The sequence below is a fragment of the Chiloscyllium punctatum genome, chromosome 38, assembly GCF_047496795.1.
Source record: "Chiloscyllium punctatum isolate Juve2018m chromosome 38, sChiPun1.3, whole genome shotgun sequence".
NCBI classification, from domain to species: Eukaryota; Metazoa; Chordata; class Chondrichthyes; order Orectolobiformes; family Hemiscylliidae; genus Chiloscyllium; species Chiloscyllium punctatum.
In genome coordinates this window covers 9,492,610-9,509,305 of record NC_092776.1, presented here as the reverse complement: position 1 = coordinate 9,509,305, position 16,696 = coordinate 9,492,610, and the positions used below count along the sequence as shown (strand labels likewise).

The following is a 16,696-nucleotide window of genomic DNA, read 5'->3' as shown; positions in this document are numbered from 1 at the left end:
GCATTCACTCCCTCCAATGACAAAACTTAGTCGCAGTAGTGTATACGATCTGTAAGATGCACTGTAGAAATTCACCAAGGTTTCTTAGACTTCACATTCCAACCCACTACCACTTCCATCTGGAAGACAAGAACAACATATAAAGGAACTCCACCATGTACAACTTCCCTTCCAAGCCATTCACCAACCTGCCTTGGAAATATCTTGCTCTGCCTTTAGTGTTATTGGGTCAAAATCCTGGAACTCATTCTCTAACAGCTTATGGACCGCAGCAGTTGAAGGTGGCAGCTCGTCTATCTTCTCAATGGCAATAAGAGACAGGCAACAAATGCTGGCTCAGGGAGCAAAGCCTACATCCCATAAATGACTAAAACCAAATTCAGATATAGCTACAGCCTATCCTTCAACTGAAAATACAACTGAATTGCACGAGCAAACTACTTAATGGCAAATCATGTCTGATTTGCGCAATTCAATTGTTATCCAAAATCACTTTTTTCTCTTTCCCTTGGATCTCAACTCCTTATTGAAAAAGGATGTCCACTCTTGCCCCAGCAGGCTGCCTGGGGGTTGGGGGAGGTTCTCCAAATGGTAATCAGAACGTTTTCTTGCCTGCGTTTCATCTGACGCCATGAGATTTCAAGGGGTCTGAAAGCAAAGTTGAGGACTCCCAAGGCAATTTTGTCCCACCTTTATACCATTGTCCTGCCAATGGGACAGGACAGGACAGGACCATGGTGATGTCTGGGACATTGTCTGTCAGGCATGGTTCTGCGAATATGACAACATCAGGCTTTTGCTCGACTAGCTTATGGGACAGCTTTCGCGATTTTGGCATGAGATGTTAGGAAGGAGGGACCTGATGGATTGTGTTTGCCATTGTCATTTCCAATGCTTATGTTGATGACACAGATCCATTTAGTTTCATTCCTTTGCTTGGATTCCAAAGTGGTATTACACAACTGAGCACCTTGCTTGGCCATTTCCCAGGGCAGTTAAGCATTAATTAACTCGTTACCATGTCATCTGGAATAATGAGATTATGGTTATGAGGACGGTTGGGTAAAAGGCACTGAAGTATTCAATCAGCCATGACCACACTGAAAGGTAGGGCAGGGTCAACAGTCAGAATGACCTCTTCCTTTTCCGACAGATATATGTTTGGAACAGGATAGCCAATTTCCTTTTCAAAAGAATGCTAGTGAACCAGATGGATTTTAAAAGCCTCAATTAGCAGTGAGTTGGTACTTCCAGATAGCTTTCCTGGCAACACTTGATTGGCTTGAGTTTAGAAAGAGAGGGGGTCTCCATGTTCAGTCCAGCCATCAGATTAAATGCCCCCGCCACCAAATTCAATCGAGGGAGGGAGGAGACAAAATCCTGCCCATTAACTGTTTCAATTCCTGCCTTGGGCCACTATCTGTGTGGAGTTTGCACATTCTCCCAGCGTCTGCGTGGGTTTCCTCCGGGTGCTCCGGTTTCCTCCCACAGTCCAAAAATGCGCAGGTTAGGTGAATTGGCCATGCTGAATTGCCCGTAGTGTTAGGTGAAGGGGTAAATGTAGAGGAATGGGTCTGGGTGGGTTGTTCTTCGGAGGACCGGTGTGGACTTGTTGGGCCGAAGGGCCTGTTTCCACACTAAGTAATCTAATCTAATCATCTAAATCTAAATCTTCTCTACCTTCATAGATATTATCAGACCAGCTCAATAGTCCAGGGTCTTCAGACTTTATTTCAGAGTTCAGGGACCTGTGAATTTCAGGCAAATTGGTTCTGATTGCAGGTACAAGACCATTGAGCTGTTACAAACATCCTACCTACAGTGAAACACCAAGTGACAGTGTGAACATAAAAACAGATATTTCTGCAAATACATATCAGGTCAGCCCAGTGTTGGAGAGAGTAGAAAGGGTTTCACATTTCAGAAAGACAGCTTTCCTCATAACTGCAAGATACTGAATTCCTGATAAAGACTAAAAGAAAGCGGAGGGGACAGAAGAAATACATCTGCAAGAAAGGTGGATATGAGCAGTTAAGTTTAATGTGCCTGAAAATAAGTTTTTGGAAAAAGAACGAATACAAGGTGGCATCATACGATGCTCAGTGGGGGCATAAAATGCATTAAGGACTCACTAAGTTTTAGATAGGCCTGTTTCTGTGCTGTACATCCTTCGGGTCAACTAACCAATTCCTCACTTAAAATCAATCGTCTCCACCCATTAGTTTTTCATTGTACACTTGCCTAGCTTCCATTATCCACATTTATATCATTCACTTCAATCACCACTCTTTTGGTAGAAAAGCTTTTTTCTGAATTCCTGATTGGAATTCTTGGTGACCATCTTACAGTCACCTCTAGTTGTGCCCCACAACAGAAGGAATAGTACATACATCAATTGTACAAAGTTGATGTATTGCTTCTAGCTCACCAGATTCTGGGAAATATTACATGAAGAAGGAATAACACCAGGTGGTTTTGATAGAAATCGCTGATTGAATACTTTTTGGTTGGTCCTTGTGGTGAATAATAAATAGATTCAATGGAGTTCCTGCAGAGTGGGAAGTTAGGACGGGAATAGAACGGCTAACAATCACTACATAGCTTGGCAGGAGCTTGTGTCTGAACTGTAGACAGAGCAGGATAGTTACAAATCTTATATGACAGGTTATGGGCAAAGATTGAGTTATGACTGTGATGTTTAATCCCTAGTATTCAATGCAATTCTATCAAAAAAATGATCTTCTACCCTGTTCACCTGCAAAACATAAGATTCAAATTCACACAACTTCCAACTGAAATGATTCTTATGACACTTTGTGTCAATTTCTTTGATTATAAATGCTTCGATCCACATTATTCATAGCAAACTGATCATCTATAGTCAATCTTACAGCACAATTCAACCATAAGATTTTTACAATTGTCCAAATGCTTTCTGAAATTTATTTCATTCACAATTTTTTCCTCAGAAACTGAAATTTCCACCACCCAAAAACAAGGGCTGAACCAAAGTAAATTTAGTTATTTTAAAATATGTTCTACTTATCCAATAAGTTGTCCTTTGTCTCTTAATGCTTTCTTTAAAATTAGTACTTAGACCATAGCCTTTCCTAAACTCCAGGGGCTGATATTTTGCCCTTATTAGTGGCACTAAGACTATGTGCATATGCAGCTTACCACTTTTCTCAAACTGCATTTGTATCATTTGGTTAGCTGCACTCAATTTTTTCCACTGTTACCGACCAATTTCTATTAAAACCTTTTTCAAAATATCAGAAGTTTAACTGAGATGTTTATAAGAGTGATTCAGGAGTAAACAGGTGAGGGACAAAGTCTTTTCTCATATTACGTTATCTTAATTTTCAAATTAAAGAGGCAGTTAATTTCCTCAATTAGGTGACAAATAAGGTCAGAGAATTAAATATAGAGGTGATAGAATGAGGGAGAGACATACAGAAGAAACAAAGAGAAAGGCTCTTTCTTTCCTAACTCTAAATTCTATAGAAGTTGAATTCTGAAAGCAAAAAAAGCATTGGAGGAAAACAGAATATGGGGCAAAGGGACGTAAGTGAAGAATTCAGGGTTGAGGAGGCCTCTGATCTCTTACTGTTTGAAATTTGGGACACCAAGATAGAGACAGAATTATGGATATCATACAGGATAACTGAGTACACACAACAGTTCAAAAAATGAAGCAGTTGAACAGTGACAGAAATGGTTAGAAAGAGAACAAGCACAATGGAAGAAAGCACAATTAACAAGGGTTTCGGGAGATGCAAAGGTTCCAGCCAGCGGCTGTTCATTGTTATTATGCCTCTGAACAGACAGCAGCTTCTGGAGTCCAGACATGCACAGCTAAATGTGGATGTTCAGAAGTTGTTGTCAGTAACTCTATATTTCTCCAGAGGATATAGTGTTGACTTTCAGTCTGCAATCAATAAGAAAACTGAAGAGAACTTGTCTTATTCTATTTACTCCATCCATTTCACAGTTTAAAAAAATTGAAAACATTGCACCTTGTTAAATGAGTTTTAACAGTTTAAGCAGCAAAGTTCATAATTACTGCTGACACATCTCACTGGCTCTGGAAAGTTAAGTTAACATTTCTGGAACATCAAATGACTCCATTATGAGAAAACAGTTCTTGTATTTAATGTTTTTACATACTCATGACATTTCAGCTTCTACTGTAATCCCAATTGCATCTGCAAAATCATTTATTCTACTCTGTAACACTTAGTTAAGTGAAGTTTAATCCATGCATTTTATAGTCCGATTTGTTTTCTGTTGACATATTTGTTTCTGGTTGCCTAATGATCCCCCTACTTGATGCCAGGTTCAAACCAACATCAGGAAAAGGGACACACACACTACAAAGAACTGACTTAAAGTCAGTTGCAAGCAGCATCAATTTGCCACTGACTGTGAAAGTTCTGGCCATAAACTTGACTTACTGTAACTACACTCTCTCTAGAGTAGCAATTCTTGCCCATTACTATTAGCAAAAATCCCTCATCATCCCAGTATTAAATGGCGTATGCTTATTCTGAGATTATGTCCTTTGGTTCTCTACTCACCAGCTACCGATAACACCCTATCTACACTGAACTTGTCACAACCTATAAGAATTTTATAAGTTTGTAATATTGTCTTATGGAAAGGAATTTGCTACCTAACTGTGCCATTCTATTGAATATTACTCATCAAAAAGCTCAAAAACTACATTAGCTGAACATAACTTCCCTTAGTTAACCTACATTTGACTCTATGATGACTTTCTTGTTTTTATAGAAGTTGTTCTAGAAGACTTCCTGAAATTGTGTCTAGAAGTTTCCAGATCATTGAAATTAAGCTGTCTGATCTCAAGATGTTTGGCTCATCCTTAAACCTTTTCTTTTGAACAAAGGCGTAATGTTTGCAATTATCCAGTCCTCAGCCACCAACCCTAATTGTAAGGGAGGAATGTTCGATGCCTGTGCACTTCCTATAATCACTTCCCTCAGTGGATTCATCTCATCAGTACAGTACATCAGCTCAGCCTTGGGAGAGAAGGAATGGAATATTACTTCCTGAAAAGTTAAACCTTTCCTTCCAAAGCAAAGGTGATCTGCTGTACTGGCAGAAAGTGAGTACTGCCGATGCTGGAGATCAGAGTCGCGAGTGTGGTGCTTGAAAAGTACAGCAGGTCAGGCAGCATCCAAGAAGCAGGAGAATCAATGTTTCAGGCATAATTCCTTCATCAGGAATGAGGCTTGTGGATCGGGGCTGAGAGATAAATGGGAGGGGGGTGGGTTGGGAGGAGGCAGCTGGGAAAGCGATAGGTTTCTCCTGTCTCCCCAGTGGAGAAGAGACCACAGTGGGTGCAACTTATTCAATAGATGACATTGGTAGAGGTACAGGTGAATTTCTGACGGGGATACAGGATGCCTTCTTGCGGATCATTTCAGAGAACATCTCTGGGACACCCGCACTTCAACTCCCCCTCCCACTCCGCCAAGGACATGCAGGTCCTGGGCCTCCTCCACTGCCAAACAGTTACCACCTTGTGCCTGGAGGAGGAATGCCTCATATTCTGCCTTGGGACCCTGCAACCACAAGGGATTGACTGGATTTCAACAGCTTCCTCATTTCTCCATCCCCCACATTATCCCAGTTCCAAGCCTCCAACTATGCACCGCTCTCCGGACCAGTCCATCACTGCCCCCTCTGACCCATCACCTTCAACCACCTATCACTTTCCCAGCTCCCTCTCCCAAATCCCACCCCCCCCCCCTCCCATTTATCTCTCAGCCCCAGCCCACAAGCCTCATTCCTGATGAAGGGGTTATGCCCGAAACGTCGATTCTCCTGCTCCTCAGAGGCTGCCTGACCTGCTATGCTTTTCCAACACCACACTCAACTCTGATCTGCTGTACTGATGAGATGAATCCATTAAGGGAAGTACACACACATCTAACATTCTTCCTTACAATTAGGAATGGTGCCTGAGGTCTAAATAATTGCAAACATTATGCCCTTGTTCAAAAGAAAAGGTGTAAGGATAAGCCAAACATCTTGAAACCAGACAGCTTAACTTCAATGATCTGGAATCTTCTTGAACAACTTCTGTAAAAACAATTAATAGTCATAGAATCAAAAGTGGGTTAACTAAGGGAAGTTATGTTCAGCTAGAGTAGTAGAGCTTTTTGATGAGTAAAAAAAAAAAAGAGGGTTGATCAAGGCAATGTTGTAGATGAGGTATTCAGTAACTTCTAGGAGACACTTAATACACATTATATAATAGACTTGTGGGCAAAGTTGGAGATAGTGGAATGAAAGAGACAGTAGCAACATGGATACAAAATTAGTGAGTGATTGGGAATAAGATAACACACTTAACTGATGGTCTTCAATCTAGAGGAAGATTTGAGGTGGAGTTCCCCAAGGATCACCACTGGGACCCTTGCCTTCTCAGGTATATATTAATTATTTGGAACTTCAGATATAGGGCACAATTTCAAAATCTTTGGAGGATTCAAAACTTGGAAACACTGCAAACTAATTGGAGGATAGTGCAGAACTTCAAAAGGACAAGGTGGGGGAGCGAGTTGCCATAGTCCTACAGACCATAGGGCTGCTCTTTCATTAGAGAGAGCGACAACTGTTGGTGATTTAACCTAAGGACTAAAAGGTAAGGGGAGAGGTTGAGAAGGTGAGTCCTTCATGGAGAATGGACAGGTAGATAGCTGATGACGTTCAATGTGTAGAAGTATTTGGTGATTTATTTTGGTCGGAAGAAAATGGAGAGACAGAACAAATTAAAAGATACAGCTCTAAATTGGGTGCAGCCATAGAGACACCTAGATGTATACGTATGTAAGTAATTCAAGGTGACGGGAAAGGTTGACACAACAATTAGTAAAACATATATTATCTGAGGCTATATTTAAAAAAAGAAAAAATAGAGCAAGGTGGTTATACGGTATTTGTATAAAACATTAATTCATCCTCAGTTGGGATATTCTAGCTCGTTTTAGATTCTACACTTCCAGAAGAATGAGATTGCATTGGAGAGATTGCATGAGAGATTTACGAAAATGGTTCCAGGGATAAGGAATTTCAGTTATGAAAAGGAACTGGAGAAGCTGGGGCTGTTCGCCTTGGAGAGTAGAAGGCTGCACAGAAGATATGATTTTGTAAACTTCAATCGAGAGGTCTGAATGGAGTAAAGAGAGGAAATGAACTAACCATGATCACATGCAATGAAAGAGGATCGAGGGAGGGCTATATTTTACTCATGTTCCAATGCTCTGATGTTCTAATAGTTCCTAGGAATGATGTAGAGCTGCTGATGTTGCACTGGGGTGGACTAAGTTAAAAATCACATGAACACCAGGTTGTAGTCCAACAGGTTTACTTAGAAGTAAAGGCTTTTGGAGCGCTGTTCCTTCATCAGGTTGCTAGTGGAGTAGGATCATTGATCTTTTGCGATAAATTCTGTGTCCATAGTGTCATAGTCTGATGCAATGCATTTAGCAAACCTAGACTGCTGCTCCTGGAAAGGACAACCTCATTGCAACAAACACAAACGTTACAAATACTAAATCCTGAGGCAGGTAACTAAAGTGCAAAATCCCATCCGAGTTAACAACAGGCAAAGAACAACAACAGACTCCTTTTCCCAGATGTCACAGTGGAACGAACAGCCAATCAAGAACTGCAGACCAGCATCTACAGCGAAGTCTCACACACTCAACTGCAGGAGCAATCATCCCAACACCCACAAACTCAGCTTATAACGTTATTTAAATGGGCTACAACGCACTGTTGCACCCAGGAACTACGACAAGAAAAATACCTATACTGCACATTCAAGAAGAACAGGTACCCAATAAACACACTCCGCCAATTCTTAAACAACAAACCTAAATGAGAAGACACAATATGCCCAGAGACTCTAGCCACATTGCTACACTTGAAAGACATCTCAGAGATGACTGCTAGACTACTCCGACCTCTTGACATCATGGTAGCCCACAAACCTACCAACGTACTGAAGCAGCTACTGAGGAACCTAAATGACGCTGTACCAACAACCCACAAATCAAATGTAATTTACAAAATATCCGCAAAGACTCTAACACCCCACCAGACAGAGAGGCAGAAAACTAGTCACCAGGATACATGAGCACCAACTAGCCACCAAAAGACCAGTTATCACTAGTATCCTTACACACAGACTAAGAACACCACTTCGACTGGGACAACACATCCATCCTGGGACAAGCTAAACAGTGACACTCTCGGGAATTCCTAGAGGCATGGCATTCAAATCGGAACTCCATCAATGAACACATCGATTTGGACCCCATTTACCAACCTCTTGGAAGAGGAGGTTTCTCAGAGAACAAACCTACCAGCTCAGCAAGCAAATTTACAACCTGAACAGGTAAAGAGTTAGTACACATAAACATTATATTGTCAACTGTTTTAACAGAACCATTTGCAAATCGGCTAAAGCCTCCACTAAATCAATATGGATAATGGAGGGTCAAATAGTGTTAAATGTTCACCTGCTGTTGTCAACTGTAATTTCGAGTCTTAGGAAAAATTCTACTTACTTTTCCAGCTCTTTGTCCCTGAGTGGTGACCTCCAATGCTGATACTCCATAAAAATCAGAAAAAACAGTAGACAGAAAGTGAAGAAGACACCTGCAAACACGATTTTCTGTCGGGCTGTGGTATTTCTGAGGGACAGACTGAAGTGCCACGATGCAGGAAACAAACAAGATAAATTAACTCTGCAAGAAAATTAGAAGGTAACATTTTAAAACTTTGAAGATTAAAAAAGGCAATTATCACATATCATGACATGTTTCACAGCCTCAGAAGTTTGGAATCGATTTAGGTTGAAAGGCAACCCTGGTTGTCAAGTAGGATGCATTAGCACATTGATGTCGAGTGTGTGGTGCTGGAAAAGCACAGCATGTCAGGCAGCATCTGAGAAGCATCAGGAATGATGTTGAAGGGCTGATGCCTGTAACGTTAACTCCCCTGCTCCTCAGATGCTGCCTGGCCGGCTGTGCTTTTCCAGCACCACACTTTCAACTCAGATCTCCAGTCTCTGCAGTCCTCACTTTCTCCATTTGAACACATTGGTGCACAGTAAGCTCCCACCAACGGTACTGAAATAAAAGACCTTATCATCTGTTTTAGGTATCAAATAAAGATAAATATTGATCAGGACACTGGGGCCTGAATTTTATGCCCCATGCCTGCGGGCTAGAAGGCAGGGGTCCATGCAGTGCAAGAGTTTCCATAGTCCCAGAGGAACATATGCAGCTCTCTAATTTGAAAGAGATGACGAGTGGCAAGGTTAATCTGAGGCTCAGCAAGCTTCAGGTGAAGGGACAAAGTTGAGAAGGTGACCTCAGCTGATCACGGAACTGAACTCAGGTTGACGGCTCTTCTGCTCGTCAGATGCTGCCTGGTCTGCTGTGCTTTTTCCCGAGCTAGACTTTATCAACTCTTACTGTGTCATGCATTCCCACTACCAAAGTACTTAGGCCAAGCGGTTGGGAATGGGTGATAAATATTGGCTTTATCAGTGTTTTCAAAAGATGAATAATTCCTCGTGCATAGAGCACTGGAAATTGTTTCTAAGGTATGACAAAATATAATGTAAGTTCAAGTCTTTGGCTTGCTTTTTAAATTGGAAGCCTCGATACCTTGGTCAGTAGTTGTATGCTGAAAATATTCAGGAAACCCTAAATTGTACCATGATTTCCCAATGGTGCTAAAATAAGCAGGCAACTTAGTTGGCAGGGTGCCGTCCCATTATCTTAAGAAATTTCCTGTGAGCATGGGAAATTCAAACCCTTATTTTAAAAAGCCATACGGCCATGTGAAATCAAACAAAACTTAGTCTTAAGAACTGAAATACTTAAAAATAATTGAATGTTAGGATCCTGCATGCGGATGCCAGCAGTCAGTTGGGGTGGACCCATAACAGGCTGTTAAGACAGTTTCCATTATAGCTAGCTATTGTTGACCACTGGAATGGGTTGCATTATATTGATATCTGTAGAATTCATCATCAAGTTGTTTCATCATTTGTACCTGTGGGAATTAAACCATCTACCCACTTTCATTACCTTTCGAGAATTTTCAAAACCCCACATTTCACAATGTCAGATAATGGAAGTTCCACTAGATTGCTGATCCTGCACCATCAATTAAAGAACATGCTCTTCGAAACAGAATAAATAGTTTTAACATTCGCAGAAAAGGCCATGGTATAATATAAGCCACTTCAGACAGAGGAGAGAAAAGACAAAATAATTCCTCTGACCTTAAATTATCAAACTCAATTTGATAAATCATTAAGATAAAGGTAGCAGAAAAAGATTTAGCTAGCTATAAGTCTATTGAAGGAGTCGCAAGCTTACCTAGCCATATGGTAAAGGCACAGTGTGTAGGTGGAAAGGACTTCACCATACAGCTTCTATATTAAGCTCCTTGTTTGTGAATGTCACCTCAGCATCTTGAGTTGATAAGCGTAGACTGTTGACAGCGTGGCTCAGACATGCCCCCTTTTTGCTATGCACAGTTCAACGGCTGACTGATAACAGAGCAGAAAAACAGAGAGGGGGAGAAAAAGTTAGAACTGAGGTCAGATAATCAACAATAAAACAAAACAGGTCTGAAACAACAAATAATTATGTACTCATAAGAATCATCAGCAATTTCTCCATTTACTTTCCTTATCTCCAAGTCCACATACCCTAAGCAGGCGATTGGAGTAATCCATCACTAAGCTGTTGACACTCAAGTATCCAAACACTGATCATGAAAATGTGCACTGCAGGTTAGCAACAAAATGCCAATTTAGTACTGGACTTCATTCCTCGAGAGACAGAATTGAAAAGCAGCAAAGCTTTTCTAAAACTACATCAAACCTTCGTTATACCATCGCAAGAGCACTGTATGCAGTTCTGATCACCATATTTTTAAAAAAGATATAGAGACACTGGAGTGGTTGCAGAGAGATTACGAGGATTTCTTAAAATGAATAGCCACACATTTATGAAATACTTGTCAAAGAAGAATTGCTCCTCTTGTGAAAACAGTCTGAGAGGGTGAACTAATACAGGTCTTTAAAATTATGAAAGATTTTGACAGTGTGAATAAAGGGACAATGTGTCCTCTTGTGGAGAAGAGCATAAATAGAGGCCATGAACTCCAGATGGTCACAAGAAATCCAATAACAAATACAGAAGAAACCCAGGTAGCGGTGAGAATGTGGAATTTGTGTTACCACGAGTGGGAGATGTATTTAAAATGAAACTAGAAAAGCACGTGAGGGAGAAGGGCACAAATGGTTAGGATGGTAGTTTTATATGGGAATGTTGGAAGGAGAATTAAATAGACTGGTTGGGCTGAACAGGCTATTTCGATACTTTGAACCTTTTGGTACAGCAATGATAGATAGGATAAAGGATATCGGTGTTACGGAACAAATGAGCATCCATTTTAGAAATTCCAGTATAAGCTTCAAACACTGTGCCTCGTGCCAAGTAAAATTGCCTCCACTGTAGCGGCTGTCTGAAATCTCCTTCTATACAACGGCATTTGACTAGACATTCTCCGACAGATAGAGAGCATTTGCAGGTCTGTCTAAACTGCTGCCATCAAGGCATTCCCACCTCTAGCTAAACCTATGAATTAGGAAGAGTAAATCACTCCACCAATGATCTGGGCTGATCTTTCACACACTTGTTTATAAAGTTTTCACCTCTTTGCTTATCAAGAATCTGTCTACTTCTGCCTGAAAATATTCAAAGATTGTCCTCCCACTGCCTTTTGAGGAACAGTGTTTCGACTCATGACCCTCTACGAGAACAGATTTATCTTCATCTCAGTCTTAAATTGGCAATCATTTTTGTTAAGAAGTTGTGAGGTCTAGTTCTGGTTACTCCTAGAAAAGTAAACATGCTCTGCACATCTACCTTGTCAAGACCTCAGGATCTTGTCGCCTCTCAAATTCCAGTGGATACAAGCCTTCTGACCTTTCTCTATTAGACAACCACCTATTCGACTAGCATACCTTTTTCTGAACTGCTTCCAACAGATTTACATCCTTTCTTAAATAAGGAAACAAATACTGCACTTTTCTCTCATGTGGTCTCATCATTGCTCAGTATAATTGAAGCACAACCTCCCTCCTTCTGTTTGCAATTCCTCTCACAACAAACGATAATAGCGTAATTGCTTTCCTAATTACTCCTTGTCGCTGCATATCAGCATTTTTTAAAAATTCACTCGTGAGACATCATTGACTAGCCAGGATTTATTGCCCATCCGTAATGCCCTTGAAAAGATGGTGGTGAGCTGTCTTCTTAAACCGCTAAAGTCCACATGCTCACGGTTGATCCACAATGCCTTTAGAGAGAGAATTCCATGATTTTGAGTCACCAGCTCAAAAGGAATCTGGATATATTTCCAAGTCAGCTTGGAGAGGAACTTGCTGGGGGTGGTGCTCCCATGTATTTGCAGCCCTTGTCTTTCCTGTCGGAATTGGTTGTGGGTTTGGAAGATGTTGTCTAAGAAACCTTGGTGAATTTCTGCAGTGCATCGTGTAGATAGTACACACAGCTTCTACTGAAGATCGGTGGCGGAGACAGCGGGTGCTTGTAGATGTGGTACCAATCAAGTAGTTTAGTTTTTCCTGGATGGTGTCAAGTTTCTTGAGTGTTGTTGGAGCTACACTCATCCAAACAAGTGGGGAGGATTCCATCAAACTCCTGACTTGTACCTCGTGGATAGTGGACAGGCTTTGGAGAATCAGGAGCTAAGTTATTCACTGCAAAATTCCTAGCCTCTGATCTGCCATTGTAGCCACTGAATTTATGTGACAAGCCCAGCTAACTTTCATTGGTAAACTCCTGGATGTTGCTTGTAAAGGATGGTCAGTGGACATCATTGAATGTCACAGGACAGTGGTTAGATTGTCCCTTATTGGAGATGTTCATTGCCCATGATGCAAACGTGACCTCTGTAATTCATATAGTTAGGTTTCAAGATTCCTCTGCATATTAAAGCTCTATAATCTATCTAAAATTATTTAGAAAGATGCTCCCTCCAAGCACTGAGCGCCTTTTGAATTCCCTTCCTCAAAAGGCAATAGTTGCAGAATTTTAAAATATTTTAATACAATGGTAGAAAGATGAAAAGATGGGAAGTTTCTATGATGCTCTCCCCCTCTCCCACTGATCAGCACAATCCTGAGTTGTCACCCACTGACACTCTCCCACATTGGCCATCCCTCCCATCAACACTCATCTCTTCCTGACCCTCACACTTCCCTCTGACCATCCACTACTGATCCTCATCCCTTCTCTACATATCATGGGTCTATTGACTCACTTCCCCAACAACCTGCATCACTCCCAAATTGTCTCTTACTGGCCTTTGCTCATTGGCTCTCACGACCTCCTTAATGACTGCACCTTTGCTGATCCTTACCCCTCCCTCACTGACCACACCTTTTTCTTTCCCCATTAATTTATCACCCTCCACCGACTCTAACTCCTCCTCTCAATGATCATATCTCCATGTGCCTCACCCCTCACAAATCTCCTCTATCTTGCATAACACTCCCCAGCCCAAGTGAACATCACCCCCAGTAGCCATCTCCCCCCTCCATGGCCACTGCCTCCACATCCCTCAGTGACCCCCCCCCCCCAACCCCATGTCCCCCAGTGACCCCCTCTCACCATCCCCAGAGACACCCCCACCCCCACGACACCAATCCCCACATCCTCCAGTGACCCCCCACTCTCTCATCCCCAATCCCCCAGTGACCCAACCCCCACGTCCCTGTGACCCCCCACTCTCACATCCCCAATCCCCCAGTGACCCACCCCCACCCAACCCCACCCCCACGTCCCCCAGTGACCCCCACCCCCACGTCCCCAGTGACCCCACCCACGTCCCCCAGTGACCCCCCCACGCCACACCCACGTCCCCCAGTGACCCGCCCCCCCCACCTCACCCCCACGTCCACCCAGTGACCCCCCCACCCCACCCCCACGTCCCCAGTGACACCTCCCACCGCACCCCCACGTCCCCCAGTGACCCGCCCCCCCCACGCCACAGCCACGTCCACCCAGTGACCTCCCACCCCACCCCCACGTCCCCCAGATACCGCCCCACGTCCCCCAGTGACACTCCGTCACCCCACCCCCACGTGCCCCAGTGACCACCCCCACCCCACCCCCCCGTCCCCCCGTGACCACCCCCACCCCACCCCCCCGTCCCCCCGTGACCACCCCCACCCCACCCCCCCGTCCCCCAGTGACCACCCCCACCCCACCCCACCTCCCCATCCCCCAGTGACCTCCCCCACGTCCCCCAGTGACCGTCCCCCAGTGACCATCCCCCAGTGACCATCCCCCAGTGACCTCCCACCACCTCCCCCACGTGGCCCCGTGACCTCCCCCCACGTGACCTCCCCCAGTGACCTACCCCCACGTCCCCCAGTGACCTACCCCCACGTCCCCCAGTGACCTACCCCCAGTGTCCTCCCCCACCCCACCCCCACGTCCCCCAGTGACCGACCCCCAGTGTCCTCCCCCACCCCACCCCCACGTCCCCCAGTGACCGCCCCCACCCCAGCCCCACGTCCCCCAGTGACCTCCCCCACCCCACCACACCCGCACGTCCCCAGGTGACCCCCCCACCCCACCCCTCCCCCACGTCCCCCGGTGACCCCCCCACCCCACCCCTCCCCCACGTCCCCCGGTGACCCCCCCACCCCACCCCTCCCCCACGTCCCCCAGTGACCTCACCCCCACCCCACCCCACACCCCACACCCCACCCCACACCCCACACCCCACACCACACATCCACGTCCCTAAGTGACCCCCCATCCCAACCCCAGGTGACCCCCCTCCCCCCAGTGAGACCCCCACGTCCTCGTCCCCGTGACCCCCCCCTCACCTCCTCCACATTACCCAGTGAACCCCTCCCCAGCCGTGACCGTCACTGACCTGGGACCGGGAACAGCCCCAAGCCGCCGCCGCCGTTGATCAGCTTCCGGGGCCTGTGCCCGTTGCTGTGGGGCAGCAAGTGGAAACCCGGCCGAACAGCCACCTCTCCCCCGCCCCCAGATTCACAGCCGGAAAGCGAAGGCCACGTCACCGACACCGTCACCCACCCCCTCCCCCGGGCTGTCGTAAAACGTCGCCCGCTGTGAGCAATCCAGTTTCCGGCAGGAGGGTTGCTATGGTCAGTTGTAGTTCAGGCCCAGTGGAAGCTGCTCTATTCTGTGTTCACCAAACCCCACAAGAGCTGGGGCATGTGCACTCATTTTTGACAACTTGAATTTCAGAGTTTTGCTTTGGTGATGGTTTTACAATACACCCATATTCTACCGCAACCACCATTAAATTCCAAAGTTTCATCTCTTGCTTTGCATTGATGTAGCGCCTCTGACATAGCAAGGCATTCCCAAAGGATTATGTGGAGACATTCAGACAGGTGAGTGCTACAGAGGTAGCTTTTGTTTGTGTCGTTGGGTGGGGGGGGAATGGGAGGATCTGAGAGAAAGGAAGAGATTTAGGGAAGGAATTCGTGAGTTAAAAATCACACAACACTGGGTTAAAGTCCAACATGTTTATTTGGAAGTAGTAGCTTTGGAAGCACTACTCCTTCATCAGGTAGCATAAGATATAAGGGCAGAATTAGGCCATTCGCATTTGCTCTGCCGTTCGATTGTGGCCAATATGCTCTTCACCCCCATTATCTTGCCGTGTCCGCACATCCTTTCAACCCATTACCAATTAAAGATGTGTTTAACTCCTTAAATTTACTCACTTTCCCAGCATCCACTGCACTTTGGCACAGCAAATTCCACAGATTCACAACCCTTTGGGAGAAGTAATTTCTCGTCAACTTTGTTTTAAATTTGCAATCCCTTATCCTAAGACTATGACCTCTCTGCATAGACTGCCCCACAAGAGGAAGCATTGACTCCACAGCTATTTTATCCCCACGGTTTATCATCTTGAAAACATCAATTTGACCTCCCTTCATTCTTCTAAATTCCAGAGAGTACAGGTTTAAACTGTTGCATCTCTCTTCATATGACTAGTCTCTCATCTTTGTGCTCAATTTTGTGAACCTCTACTGAACTGCTTCCAATGCCACTATATCCTTCCGCAAGGGGACCAAAACTGTGCACAATCCTACAGGTGCGGTCTCACCAATACCTTATATAGTTGCAACAGTACTTCCTTCCCTTTATATTCTATTTCTTTATTGATAAAAGCCAATATTCCATTAGCTTTCTTTATAATCTGCTGTACCTGTATGCTTGTTTTCTGTGAATGAGTCCACCTATATCCTTTGCACCAAAATACCCTAAAGTCTCTCCCCATTAAGATAATAGGTGACCTTCCCATTTCTTCAACCCAATTGCATGACCTCGCACTTATCCACATTAAACTCTATCTGCCACATTTTGGCCCATTCTCCTAACCTATCTATATCCATTTGTAAGGTTCTTAGTTTTTTGTTAAATTTACTGTCCCACTTATTTTTGTGTCATCAGCAATTTGACTGTAGAGCCTTCTATCCCTGTATCCAAATCATTAATGTAGATTCTAAATAGCTGGAGTCCAAGGGGCTTAGGGCCAGGCAGCTAAGATCACAGGA

The 16,696-nt window shown here is 44.2% G+C and overlaps 1 protein-coding gene across 2 annotated transcripts in view; it reads right to left on the bottom strand.

The window, feature by feature from the left end:
* The window catches only part of LOC140463329 (ectonucleoside triphosphate diphosphohydrolase 4-like), a 79,100-nt gene extending 63,932 nt beyond the window's left edge, over positions 1 to 15,168 (bottom strand). For both annotated transcript variants that reach the window (XM_072557128.1, XM_072557129.1), the window contains exons 1-3: positions 15,031 to 15,168; positions 10,428 to 10,600; positions 8,601 to 8,780 (exon numbers count right to left, since the gene is read on the bottom strand). In XM_072557128.1, the coding sequence (XP_072413229.1) occupies positions 8,601 to 8,780; positions 10,428 to 10,435 (188 nt within the window). In that variant the 5' untranslated portion in view covers positions 10,436 to 10,600; positions 15,031 to 15,168. The remainder of the gene's footprint in view (positions 1 to 8,600; positions 8,781 to 10,427; positions 10,601 to 15,030) is intronic.
* Between the last annotated feature and the right edge of the window lie 1,528 nt (positions 15,169 to 16,696).